General features: G+C 35.0%; 1 protein-coding gene across 1 annotated transcript in view; it reads left to right on the forward strand.

Moving 5' to 3' along the window:
• Nucleotides 1-11182, forward strand: part of FBXL17 (F-box and leucine rich repeat protein 17) — a 296586-nt gene extending 285404 nt beyond the window's left edge. Inside the window, exon 9 of the mRNA XM_075137474.1 lies at nucleotides 9226-11182. Within this exon, the coding sequence (XP_074993575.1) occupies nucleotides 9226-9363 (138 nt within the window). The 3' untranslated portion in view covers nucleotides 9364-11182. The remainder of the gene's footprint in view (nucleotides 1-9225) is intronic.
• Nucleotides 11183-14559: the final 3377 nt, after the last annotated feature.

The following is a 14559-nucleotide window of genomic DNA, read 5'->3' on the forward strand; positions in this document are numbered from 1 at the left end:
TTCTTTTTTTTCTTCCTTTTTTTTCTTTTTTTTTTTTTCCTTCAGAAATTCAGGTTGCTTTTCATGAAGCAGTGACTGAAGCTACCAGATTACTTTCTCAGATGAATTGTAGCATATATTTCCTATTATAGTTTTACTGAGATGTTAGAGCACAGAAATTGGTGGTCAGTACAACTGACAAAGAGACAAACTCTTTTATATTACCACAGAGAGGAATGGAGATAGATGACCCCTAAAAATAAAAATGGTCCGTTAAGAAATCATTTGCATCTTAAGTAAGAATAAGATGTTTAGAAAATCAGTAGATTTTTAAAATAACTTATCACTTTATCTTTCTATAAAATCTGTTTTAGAAATATTTGTAAATATATATCCTGTGCAAACTGCAAATCATTGGCCTAACTGGGATGCAGCTCCTGTTGTATATGAGGAAATGCCAGCTTGTGAAAAAACTTAACAACTCCGGGCAAAAAGAGTTTTCCATTTTATATGTATATATATCTTAGTAAACATGACTGGAAACATTTTTATCCCTCATCCACAACTTTTAATTTACATAGATAGACTGTAACTGAAGTTAACTAAGTGAAAAAGAGATAAAATCTTAGGTTCTAGAGATACATCTTTAAATTGCAAATATGTTTTTGAGCTAAACTGTTCTTAATCAACAGTAGAACAGTGAGAGTACAGAGCCATGGCTTGTTTTAATATAATTATCACAGCAATTTGCCTTCCACCTTCAGTAAATGCTAACTATCATTAGCCTGAACAAAAAAACTGACAAATTGCTACCATTTCTTCTTTTATATTTTAAGGGGTCCATTTTGAGATTTGAAATTACGGTTTTGTGATATTGAAGAGGACTGAAAATACCCAATCCTTCCCTTTAAGAAAAATTCTATAGCACTTATTTTCTCTTAAATCACTATAATTTGTTCAAGTTATGTTACTGCATATTAAAAAGGCTACGCTGTATTTTTTAGTTTTATATGTATAATGTAGGAGCTGCCATTGATATGTTTCTCTATGAATGGTGAAGATTTTAAATTCATAAAATCTGTGAATCCCATTAGAAGGAAACTACTTGCTAACCCACAACAAAAGAAAAATAACATTTATTTCACTTTGGGTTTCAATACAACAATTTTAAAAGACTGAACAATACTTTTTTTTTCTCCCTAGCTAACTAGGATAACAGATCCATTACGTGTGTGAATGAAAGCATCTGCTAAAATATAAAAAAGGATTCTTTAAACAAATCGAACTTTTTGTACTTCTAGTTTAACTGTTCCTGTACCAAAAGATGTTTATCTTCCAGGCTGATTGTTCAGCCACAAATCCGTGGCAGTAGGCTGAAGATGGAATCTTCCTGAGTTAATGAGTCTGTCCTTGTTTTTAAAAAGCAACCACCTGACCATGTCATACTGCAATAGAAAGATGGGCCCTCAGGTACTGATCAATGGTTCAAAATCAGGATAAGGCCAACTATTAAGAAAAAATGCAATGTGAAGTAGTCAGCATTTTTATGGTTAAAAAAAAAAGAGAGAAATTTTTTAGAAGCATTGTCCCCTGGAACTTCCAGTCATTTTTGCCAGCTGGCAACTTTTGAGAATGATTTCTCTGTTAGTTTTACAGGCTGTCATTTTGACAAGTATTACAATAATGTGCTCAAGTTATTGTTAATGTAGCAGAATAGGAAGGAAAATATTCAATGCTATTAATTCAACAGGCAGAAAGTAATCTGAAAGAATATTTATCACTATATAAATAAATATTGTCATTTCACTGCATGTGGGTCTTTATTAACTGCAATTTTTATAAGTAAGAACAAAGCAATGCACAGAGTTTCGTCACAAATTTGAAATGCTTATGGTGCTGGTAATATTTTTACCTTGAAATCTTGTCTAGGTGGAGTCTAGAAGAAGTTAATCTGATTGGAATGAACAGAATTAGCAAACCAACCAACCAGCCAAACTAAAAGGCTCCTTTAGAATGGTTTCTCTGATTTAATGGAAAAGTAAACCCTCACAATAAGCAAAGGGAATTGAGAATGAAAACTTCATCACTTAAACAATTTTAATATTCAATATGGTGTTGGCAGTAATGATTAGGACAGCAAGCCCTGAAATGATGGCTCTGCTAGAAAACTATTGCAAACTCACAGAGATCTGAAATGGATTATTATGTTAGTTTGCAGTAATGCAATGACTGCAGCAATTGTGCAGGGACTGGCAGTTTGAGGCAATAGCATTCACCTGTGTAAACAACCACAACAATGAATTTCATCCCTCTAGGACTCTACCTTTCTGTCGAGATTTAAGCAAAGAACTGTAAAGGAACTATACTCCACAAGCAACCTTGCTACATTTTCTGAAATCCTTCCAGAAGTGCTACCATTGAATATTAGACAGTTTGTGTCTTCAGTTTATTTCACTTCAAATAGCAGAAAAGATTACAGATATTTGTTTACCCACTCATTCCCCTTTCCAAATGTAAGTGGGAAATTAATTGCCAAGATTTAACACAATTAAGTTGTTGAATGTCATGATAATAATAGTACATCAGACTGTACTTGTCAATTTCATTATTTATGAGTCCACAAGTACAGTGTTTGTATGTGCATGCATGCGTGCTTTTTTTTTTGTTTTTAATAACAGCACCCATTAAGTCAAAATACATTTTTTGCTGAAATCGTAAGGGATTTATTTGGACTATGGGATATTGTGCTAATATTGGTAGTGCTGTTATTTTATTAAAGTCCTAAACAAAGGTTCTGCCCCTGGGCATGAGGGCAGTCACTGAAACTCTGTGGAATATGTCTGCCTTAGCTGATCAAGTGCACTTCACACAAAACGTTTCCAGAAATCTTTAATTTTGTTATGGCTACAGGCAACAGTTATAATTGGGCCACCTGAGAATATAATTCATTCAACTATTAGCAGAAAAAAAATCAAACAAAGTGCACTTTTTATAAGACACTGACTTGAGGAAGCAAACTACAGCTTAGAGAGGAGAAAGTGTATGTGAAAATGTGTTTCTTAATAATTCTAAGTGTGTATATTTTGGGTTTTATTGTTAAAACATTAGAGAAATTGGAATATAAAATGTGTCTGAAATCCGTCATTATGGATACAAACAAAGACTATGGACTAATTTCTTTGTACACTACATACATTTGGCTTTCATGTAATACTACTCTATGTATACTGAGACAGAAATGCACACAAATTTCAGTACCCCTAATGCTGCAATACCACTCCATAAGCAAAAATGTCAATAACATGATAAGAAAGCCCTTTTGGAACAAATCAATTTGCATTTCTTTTGTGCAAAGTTTCCCTAAAATTCTTTACAAGTACTAGATTTCTAAAATTAAGCTAGCTGTTCTATATATATTATTAATGCCTTTCTGTGCAGATATTGCAGACTAACTGTATTATAACTTGGTCTGTTATTTTTTATTAATGACGGGCCTATAAAGTTATATAACTGAAGATATCTACCTGTATTGTCCTCAGAAGGGGAGTGCCCATGACGTCAGCACTCTCCAAAATCAGCTAGCCACATGCCTATTCCAAGGGCTAGGTTAGATACTATGCAAAAATTATTTCAAGAGTCCATCCCTGTATGGTGCTATAAACCACCGAGGAGCATAGGCGAGTTTTCCTAAGAAGTTCTAATACTGCACCTTTGCACTAATCCAGTTTTGCAAGTCTGGCGTTTTTGCATGTGAGCCTAGGTTTGGGGGGCTTGGGTTTTTTTAATTATATGGCTGTTTACTGATTTCAGTTATTAACTTGGTGTGGAGATAACTTTTTCTTTTCAATTATCAAGTGAATTGGATGTTAGCCTGAAGCTTTTCCTTACATAGGAAACCTTTTAGATTGACAGTGAATACTTGTTCACTGTGTAGAGCAGCATAAAACTTGCAGTTCATGTGATGACTCTACTCTCCCTTTTCAGTATTGCTCTAAATGACGTAACACAGACATTCTTGGGCCATTTTAGTAGCTTTAGAATCAGAACTGCATTCTAAGACTGCCCTTGATACACCTATGGGAGAAGTTTTTGAGATCGGTAGGCAGTCTTACAGTTCTTCTTAGAAGTATAGTAAAGGAGTTCTCTCAGTTAAAACCAAAGCTTTTTAAAGCCCTTTTATGTGCCATTTGGTATTCCAATCCAAGAGAAGAACTCCTGGACATGATATCAACTACAGGCAAGTTAACTAAAAGTAAGTAAGAAAGTCCAGTTTAGGAAAAGTCCTCAAACCTCTGTTTCCGTTCCTTATTTGTGAGTGAATGTATCAGTCTCATTAAAAAGAAATGCCTAGTTCGACTGATGGTTTCAATTGTAAGCCTTAATTTATCTTAACAGCATCAGGAAAACTTGACTCCCTTGAATTTAGTAAGATCTGTCCTAGGAACATAATGGAAGCAAAAGGTAAAGAAAAATAGATCCTAGCCCTTTGAAATCATTTGGCATTTTTAGAAATTCCTGATTTTAGAATCTAGAAATGAAAGAAAACAGTGCTGAAATTATCACTAGAATTCTGTCAAATGACATGGCACATTTAAATGCAAAACCTAAAAATTATCTAGTAACTATTTATGTTTGCAGTTTGAATTTTCCATGAAAACTTGTAGAAGATCGCGTAAAAGAAATTACTCATGGTGGTCCAGATATAAGTGGTATACCAAATCAGTAAACACTGGCAATCAGAGAGGATGGTAAGTCTAGCATACCAGATCAAAAATCTGAGTGAATATTTTTTCTGTGCGTAGCTTATTTATTGAAAACTGTAGTTTCAGTTTATCCTGAACCTGAAAAATCAGCTCATAAATGCCAGTTAGTTTATTCTGAGAAAATATTTATGGACTGGTGGGGTTTTTTAAGCTCTCTGTTGTAGGTAGATCATTTTACCTAAAGGAGAGAAAGAGTTTTGAACATTGATTTCCCATTTTTCTCAATTTTTCACCCATGTTATATGTATACCTGACAGAGTGAGATTAAAGTCCTCCGAAGAAGCACTCCCAGAACCTTTGTGAGTGTTCCTCTACTTCACATGGACTAGATGGGTATTTGTGTTCTTCTTTCCCAGATGAATTCCTAATTATCACATGAGGAAGTATTCTTTTTCTGTAGTGCAGATATTTAAATACTCTCTGCACAATCACACTATCATCATCAGAAGAAATAAAGGAGGTTGCACTCCAGATAACATTTGTCACAACGTCAAGTATATTCTCCTGGGAAATAGGCAATATGTGTTCAGGTATCTTTAAGCAAAAAGGATTCAGAATTGTGACTTCTAGGTAACTGCTCTAATTGAGTTAAAAGGAGATGGTATCAGTTGGTCCTGCCAGTTTCTGTAACCGATCTTCTCCTTTGTTTTTTTTAATTTATTCTTTGGCCTGGAATAAATTTTTATTTCAGCAAGAAAAAATAAGTTTCAAACCAGTCTTTGTTATTGTTTTCTTTTTTCTGTTTGATGACCAGGATTCACACAAACCTATTACTTTGTCTCTTAATGATAAGGAGTGCATTCTTTCATTATGTCTTAAAACATAATTGAAGGGCTATTCAAATTCAAATGAATGATTATGTATTAGATGGTCTAACTAGTTTATCTTCAGACAGTAGTCTTCCTCTTGACAACTCAGAAGATGAAGATTAATGATTCTGTGGAAGAAAAATACAACATTTTAAAGCATATTAAGATGTGAAGAGTTTTAGTTTTCATTCATTGAACAAGACTGTTCAAGCTCAAAAGGGAAAATTGCTCTGTTTGTGTAATGAATTTATTTTGGGAATGGCATTCAGTACTTTTGTTTTATCACCAGCCAGACTGCATCTTAACAAAGAGACAGAAGCTTGTGTTCTAATGGTTAGGCATAAAACCTCTTTTCATCTTAATCCTACCATTAGGGGAACTGATGAGTGGATACTAAGGGAGTTGACTTAGATATTATTTATCTCATTCATTAACAAAGAACAAAATTTTGCTTTCTCTATTTTCCTACCTTTTAGATAGTGCAGTTTTAGTCCAGAAAGGTCCTTTTTTACAGAAAGTTTAAAATACTAAAAATTTTATACTGTTTTAATGTTTGACCTGACTTTTCTCATGGTAAAAGAAAAGCTTTCAAAATCTTCTGATAGGAGATCATTTGTGGCTTAACTGTCCACAGTTGTTTCTCATCCTGGGATACACGTAGGTTGTCCCACTGCCAAATAGGATCCTTTTTCTCCCTCTTCTGTTGTGAAATCTTTCACTGAATTTATTTTGTCCAGCATAATTTTTAACTATTTGCTGTTACTTTCTCAGAATTAAAAATGTTTAGACTTAACAAAAAGTTACATATACTTGATCATTTATCATGAAGCTTGGTAGGATAATTTTTTCCTCTATTACGAGAGTAAACTCAATTTTTTAAACTCAAAGCAATTTCTTTCTGTAACTGTTATGGTTCCAAATAGGTACATAGAATTTGTCGTTACTTTCCTGTTTAATACCACTCAAGTTATTGTCTAGGATCAAACTAGTAATTTAAAATGTTCATTTAACACTCCAGCAAAAATGCAGAAAACCTTCTACTATTCAGGTTTTGGTCATAGAACAGCGGATTTTGTCAATGTCACTTTTGCAGTGGTTTTACCTGCCTTCTGCATGCCCATGTTTATTTTGTAACTGTATTTGGCACTCGAAATCAAAAGTTTCCTTCTCCTGTTTAGTAAAGTAGTGATAGCAATTAGTAACAATTATATTAGATATTATTTTATCCAGTAATAATTGTATCAGAAAAAACTTAGGACAAATGGCTAGTGCTAGATGGTTTACCGTAGATTTCTTCATAGGTTTTAAGACTAAAAGATACCATTGTAAGTAACATCACCTGTCTTCCTGAGTATCACGGACCATGCTATTTCGCTTAAGCTAGCCTTGTAGTAAATACATTAGCTTATATTTGGCTAGACTGTAGGTTCTGTCAAAGACACCAGGACATGGAGATCATTACCTATCTTCCTGTGTTTGAACATCATCTTTGTAACAAATTTGCCTTATTATTTGTTTCCTGTAACAGAACATCTGCTTATGAAATTAGCTCTGAAGCCATAATATCCATGCTATTCTAACAAATAAAGCCCAACAGTATGTGTCAAATCATAGTAACCTCTATCGTCTCGTAATGTTTGCAGATATCTAGTAGATAAACAATATCTCTTTTTTAAGAAAGAGCAGAAGGAGCAGCTGTCTGTGGTAAGCGTCTTCGTTGTTGCTGAGTTAACCATTAAGAGAAGTTTCTGGTAGTATGATAGATTCTGGCATGGGTCTCTGCACCACAAATCTAAAGAAAGGAGACTTTTGACTATTTTTGAATAGGCAAAAAGTAGCAAATACTGCTACTTTAGGGGATTCTTCCGTTCCAAGCAATATTTCTATGAAATATTGCTGACTGTTTGGAAGTATGTTTTCAGCTATAAATATCAAATATTTTGGAGGACTTGTGCTATCTCTGATTTCGTTTTGATTTATTAAAAGTCACTTCTTGTTTTTCAGCACTGGAAGATGTTACTGTAACGTAGTAATTTGCCAAAAGAGTACAGTTTGTGCTATGAAGGGAAGTTAAACTAGTTTTCTATCCAAGTCAGTCTCAGCTAGATGAAACTTCCAATGAAGATTGAGTGTTTCTATTATCAAAGTAGAAGAACTGGATATTAAACCTTTCATTTATCCTTGTCATTGGGTGCAATCACTGTTCAGAAGGATGCGCTCCTTGTTATCTTTTAAGGACAAAAATATTATTAGATACTGTGGTCACTGTGCTTTAAAATATTATTCCCAAGGTGGATCTCTGTAACGGTAGTAAACATTTTAGTCTAGTTTTTTACTTTTGGCCTTGAATGTGGAATACCATGGGGAAAAAAGCAAATGGTTATATCAGTTGTACATCCTACTGATCTAGGTGGTTCAGTATTTAAATGTAGTATCGATGCATTTTAAAATGCCCAAGTGTTCAGCAAATATTTCGAAGAGAGCTACCTAGAAGTTACGGTTCTTACGTTAATCTTTTATTTATCTAAAGGCTGAAGAAAGCTGTCTACTTCTGTGATACGAACTGCAATCATCTTAAAAATAATTGACAAATTAATCCCCTCATAGCGCTGCAGTTGTAAAGGTGTTAGGTTTAGCTAGGCTTGTCTGATTGCCTTGTCTAATCAAGAATAAAGGTGCTACCTTGATGTCTAAGATTTAGGAGGGATATCCCAGACCTGACAAGCTTGTATGTTTTAATTATTGATCCCACCATTTTTGCCCACAAAACCCTTTGTGCAGTGTTAGCCTCACAGCAAAAGGCTAAAATAAAAACTTCTACCAGTGATGCATGTGAAGACATGCAGGACTTTTAACCTCTGCAAAAGTTGACCTGTATTGGTAATTGGTAAATTGGTAAATTGATCTACAATATAGAATATCTTGCATTCTTTTCCCCATGTTCAGTCATGTTATCTTTTATTTTTGTTGCAACCACATAGATAGCCACCACAGTGCAAGTTCATTTCAGTAAGGTTAATTGTGGAGTTACTAATTAGTATGTGTAAAAGTATCATAACTGTGCCATAAATTAGTTAATAGATGTAGTCAATTTTCATTTTCCAAAGCCAAGAAAATCTTACATTTCAAACCTATGTCTGCTTCAGTGGCGTTGAATAAATATACTTCTATTTCAAGACAGAAATCTGTTACTCTGGGCAGCACTTTGTTAAACAGGATGGCTTTTCCTTAAATAACTGGATTTGGGGCACTATGAGTGGCCAGCATAGTCAAGCATGGAATGAAAATAGTTTAATAGATTGTTAAACATTGTTGCAGTTTGCTAAACAAAACTGTTTTCAAACGGAGACTGTTTGTCTTTCCTGTTTGCTTTCAATTGCAAATAATCAAACAGTATTTACTAGTTATATAAAACTTCTCCCTTTACAATAAAATCGAGATGTGTGGTGGTTTTTTTAATTCTCTAACAGAACGTAATGTTGTGTTATATAATATATATATAATGTTCTGTATATTTGTTTTGTGATAAATGCATCCAAACCTATAGTATCAGTGAAGAGCCCAATCCTGCAAGTCCTCCTAGGAGTCCAAAGTTCGATCATTCATTTAGCTTGCATAATGTTACCCTTTTTATTCACTTTTTGTGCATCACAGATTCTTTTCTTCAATTGCAGGTGAACGAAGCCACAGTGGAGCAGCTAGTGCAGCAGTATCCACATATAACCTTCAGTACTGTACTACAGGATTGCAAGAGGACATTGGAACGGGCTTATCAAATGGGCTGGACACCCAATATGTCTACTGCCTCTTAACTTCCTGCACCAACATCACAGTTCCACTCTGCTGCATTCAGTAGATCTAATGGGGATTGCAGAGGGTTCACAACCTTTCATATGATGCAATATAATTGTGAGTTTACAGAGGTTACAGTAAAATGGCAAAAGCTGTACACTGACTTTAATGTACTGTACAACTAAGTACTAATATTGAAGCAAAACTTTAGAAATGCCTCGTGTTTTTGTTTGCATAAAAGATATAAAAGCTTTTGGCAGATTTCTTGAAGTGGATTCCTACTAGTTCTCTGGATAGTTTGAGTTATAGAAGATGTTAAGCTTGTTTTCCTCAGTTTACTTTACTTTGCCTTGGTCATGTGTGTTTGCTTTGATTTGTAAATGGTAACTCAGTGTTAGCACTAGTGCAGTTAATCAACAGAGGCCTGTGTTGAAACTGGGAGCTAAACTTGATGCTTATTATTTACTAAGGCTACCCCAGGACTAGCACAGTAATAAGATGCACAGTAATAAGAAAATATACGAAGAATTATGATTTTCTTATAAACGTTTGGATAATTGTACAAATCATTATTTTAAACAGAAATCTTAGTAAATGGTAATAATGACAGAATGGATATTTAATGGACAATCTTACTTCTTTTCTTTTCTATCACTCAACAGAATTGATACCTTCCTTCATTTTGTTTTGTTGAAAATAGGAGATGCTATAGAGATTTCCAAATCTTTCCACCTTGCCATTTTTATAATAAGTGAGTTAACAGTGCTTAACCTAACACTGATAACCAGCTCCTACTTCATAAAGTCAGAGTAATTGAATACACAAACTATCAGAAATAAGATAACAGACAATGTTTAAATATCTGATTGAAAAAATTGCTTTTTTTTTTAAGTGAATTTGTCTCCTCTCACTATGCTGTTATGTTGCTGAATTGGGAAATTCAGATGAATGGGGATAAGCCAATAACACGATTCCTCTCATTTCCTGTGTGGTTGTTATTTTACAACAGATCTTACAAGGCAAAGAGTGCTTACCTTGAGAAGGCCATCGTGGGTATCATTTTGTAGGATCCGATGCTTCATAATACAGTGTATGCAAGAAAATACTCAGAGTAAATACATAAAACAATTAATTTTCTGTGTGTCATACTGCATTCTAAGGAGTTAAATTTGACCAGGGGATAGTGAAAATACAGACATTGCAGCTTCATTTTGAAGTTGCATTAGCCTTTATTAGAGTATTACCATTTGGTTAAGAATGTTTTCAGATGTGTAACACTGGATATTTGTTCTTCAAAGGTTACAGCATTTTAATCCAAAGTGTGAAATGCTTAAGCTTCAGCTGAAGAGTTGCCATTATTGTCAAAATGTTTTGCTAATCCAGAAGGTCTAATGCAGCATAACCTAGAAGCTTGTTTAGTATGGCTGTATAACTCTCTGTAAAACTGTTTGTTGATTTCCATAGCATAATTTTTTACAACAGAAACATCAGCTCACAGTAATTCCAGTGAGGGTGTTGAATGTTTTCTTATTAGACTTTTCAAAATGGGGATGAACTAATTTCTCTGGAAAAAATATATGGTAAAGTTTTTGCTTTAAGTAAGTGGTAAATACATGTGAACACGTGTAATGCTAGGCTTTTTATTTACTCCAAAATGGCAACAATATTTTCAGAATAAAGCCAATGGATTATATTGCAGATATAGTACAGAATCTTAGTCATTTTTCATTTAATGTCTTTTTATGAGTGCATTAAAACTGTTCACACAATTTGTAAGTTTCTATTTTTTCGTGAAACCTTTGATCTTGCAATGGGTTTTAATAAAAGAAAGAAGAAAGATGTGGTGTCTTCTGTTTATCTATGCTGCTAACTGTACTTAGACCATGCTAACAGAAAGACTGAAATCTCCATCCTTGAATATGCAGAACTCATCTGGACATGGTCCTGAGCAAACTGATCCAAGCTGGCCCCGTTGTGAGTGACAGAGTTTGCCTAGATGACCTCCAGAGATCTTTTTCAATCTAAAATACTCCATATGTCTAAGTTTGGTTTTTTTATATTACGGATCTAGTTGGTCATCTCTTTTCACTTCTGCCATTAAGTCGCTTCCAATAGTTTTGCCTTCTACTGGCTCTTCATCTGTCTCTTATTTTTCTGAACGTATTAATCTTTATAGATCTCAGTGTGGTTAATTAATTTCCATGGATCTTTGCATTTACATAATTCGGAAGTTTATGTCCTATAAGAATTCTAGATGGAAATATGTTCTTCTAACTGCAGTGTTGTCACAGATAGCTGTTTAATTTCCTTATAATAAATCAATGTTTCCTAAGTAGTTTTATAGGAATAAATAACAGTGTTGCACACTTCTTGACTTTTGAAATGTCATTTAGGGGAAATACATTTAGGGGGAAAAATAAAAGCTATTGCCTCTTGTAAAAGAAAAATTGCCCCTGTTTTCTCTTACTCCAAACTTACAGTGGATTCAAAAACTCACAGGCAGCCTCCATGCTGGATTTGCTAGGTTCCAAGAGGCCTACTTTACTGACAGAATGTCTTTGTTCCTTCAAGACCTTTGTGGGAACCTGCCGTTAAGATAGGTAACCTGTGGCTAAGCGTTTGTCTTATCAGAGACATTTCTAGGCCAGAGGAGCTGGTGGTTGTAGAAAAAAGACAGATAACCTTTATTTTCAGTCATTCACTCTTCCAAATCCAGGTATAATTCTGTTTTAATGCCACTCAAATAGTTCACCTGGTGGTTGCTCTACCCATCTCTCACCACTTAAAGGCGATGTGGAGGGGAGTGTCCTCACGCAATTTGTCCCAGCAGGGAAAAAGGATACCATGGTGTTTCACATGCAGATTCAAATTCACTCTGCCCAGGCTCCCAGATTAGTGGGAGTTTAGTGAATTGCCAAGTCCAAGCTGGCATACCCCCTTCTCAGCAAGTGCTCTGTGTAGTACTAGGCAGCTGCTAGTCATCTTTGAGCATGGACAAAGTGAATTTCTCTGAAAAATGTCACAGATCCCGGGATGGCCACAGGGAGTGACTTTCAGCATTCTCAAAACCATTACCCAAAGGTCTTCTGTGCTACTCCTACAGCAACTGGCTCTGCTTAACTTTCAAAACTCAGCCATGGCCCCAGAACCCCACTGGGTTCACTCATGGAAAACATTTCTCCCCCTGTAGGTCGTGCAAAAGAGTCTGAGCCATCCTTGATAGTTTCCTAGAACTATTTAAACTTAAGCAATCTATCTAGCTGACTTTTCAAAAACAGTATTTGGTGAAACAAGTTGTAATCCCTTTTGAATGAGAAAATAGCCCTAGTAAGAATAATTAACCAACAGTTAATTTTTTCAGGCTCTCAGCTGGCTTCCACGTCAGCTCACTGATGTCCACCCAGATTCTCAAGAAATAAATATGGCCTTGCTGATGCTTAATAAACTGTGGTGTTGACGGGAACAAAATCAAGAAAGGCAGCAGGTCACGTACACAATGGTTACATGAAAACATAACAGGCACAAAGCAAGCTTTTTAGGAGGCTGAGAGGGCCTTCTTCAGGTGATGTGATCTTGAACAAGAAAAGGAAAAGGACTCTTACATTTTGTAAATAAGTAGGATAGGATAGACGATTCCAGTTGGAAGGGACCTACAACGATCATCTGGTCCAACTGCCTGACCTCTTCAGGGCTGACCAAAAGTGAAAGCGTGTTATGAAGGGCGTTGTCCAAATGCCTCTTAAACACTGACAGGCTTGGGGCATCGACCACCTCTCCAGGAAGCCTGTTCCAGTGTTTGACCACCCTCTCACTAAAGAAATGCTTCCTAATAAAAGAATGCATTGCAAAATAACAATTGTAAAAGCTTATGTAAAAAGCCTATGATGATGTCTGATCTTGTAAATATTCAGATTTATATTTTAAGTTAGGTGAGTGTTTATGCTGCTCATTTATGAAACTCTATATTAACAGAGGGTGACTTGAAAGCAGATCCATTTAAAGAGTCCATTAAAATAAATTATTTAAAGTGATGTTACCTTTTTCATCCTGTCGTTTTTCTCCCAGCCTTCTCCATGAGTGACCTGCTATATTGGCAGTATAGGTGACTGAGAGTTTATTTGAAGCAGAGTTACCAAATTGTTGTTTCAAACCACAGACACTCCAGGCTTGAGCATGTAATCTCCCATAGATTGGCACCACTTAAAAACCAAATATGCATCGTGAGAGTAGTTGTATTTTGCCAATCTAAACAGGGTGGGTACTTGGTGAATTTTTGTGACTTCTTGTTTTTCTTGTTTGGGTTCAGGGTTTTTTTCTGAAAACCTGTAGAAAATATATTAATTGACTGAAGATTTTTCTTCTCCCTTCCCTCTTCTCACCCTGCCTTTTTTTTATTTGTAATTCCTTTGTCTTTTCTCCTGTGGTTATCATGTAGGGAAACACAGAATAAGCATATTATGGCTGTCTTAAATGAAAATGTTGAGTTCATGAATTCATGTGGCAGTTCCCATATAGGATTGTGTTATATAAGATTATAATACATGTAGACATTTACAAACATGTACTTCTTTTTTTTTTCAATTTCACTGGTTACAGGAGTCTGCTGACCCTTAAAACTACAATTGAGTCATCTGATGAGGAAAAGTAGCATTAGCTGTTGGATTATCATATACCTCTTGTTAACATAATTTCTTCGTAAAAAAGTGTATCTGAAATTATCTTGTATCAGTATTGTGCTTGATCTTGAGACTACAGAATATGATACAAGTTGTTTAAAATAGGGGCTTTCTGGTTTTGAAAATTTTTTTGATAAGGGATGGAAGGTTCAAGTACTATTTTCTTTTTTTCAGTTTGTGTAGACATTGATCACAAGACATTTATTTTTTTCATTGAGAAGTATGTGAAAACTCTGCATTTAATTGGTTTTCAGATTGGAGGAGAGGAATTGGAAAGAGCTCGTGTTTGCCCAAATCTTGGATCAGGTTTGCAAGCTAAAAAAACTGAGGCCTACTTTCAGGTTAGAAACAGAACCTTTATTAGTTGAATTGTGTCGTGTTTTCCTCATTCCGCTTGATACATTATAAACAACTCCACTCGTTAAATTGTCTGTAGTTCTGCTGAGGAAAAGAAATAGACAGTTAACTGCAAAAGTCTATCAAAATTAAGCTAAGGACTTACTAATAAATATTTGTTTAAGCTCCCAAATCCCTGTAATC

The sequence above is a fragment of the Calonectris borealis genome, chromosome Z (genome assembly GCF_964195595.1).
Source record: "Calonectris borealis chromosome Z, bCalBor7.hap1.2, whole genome shotgun sequence".
NCBI lineage: Eukaryota > Metazoa > Chordata > Aves > Procellariiformes > Procellariidae > Calonectris > Calonectris borealis.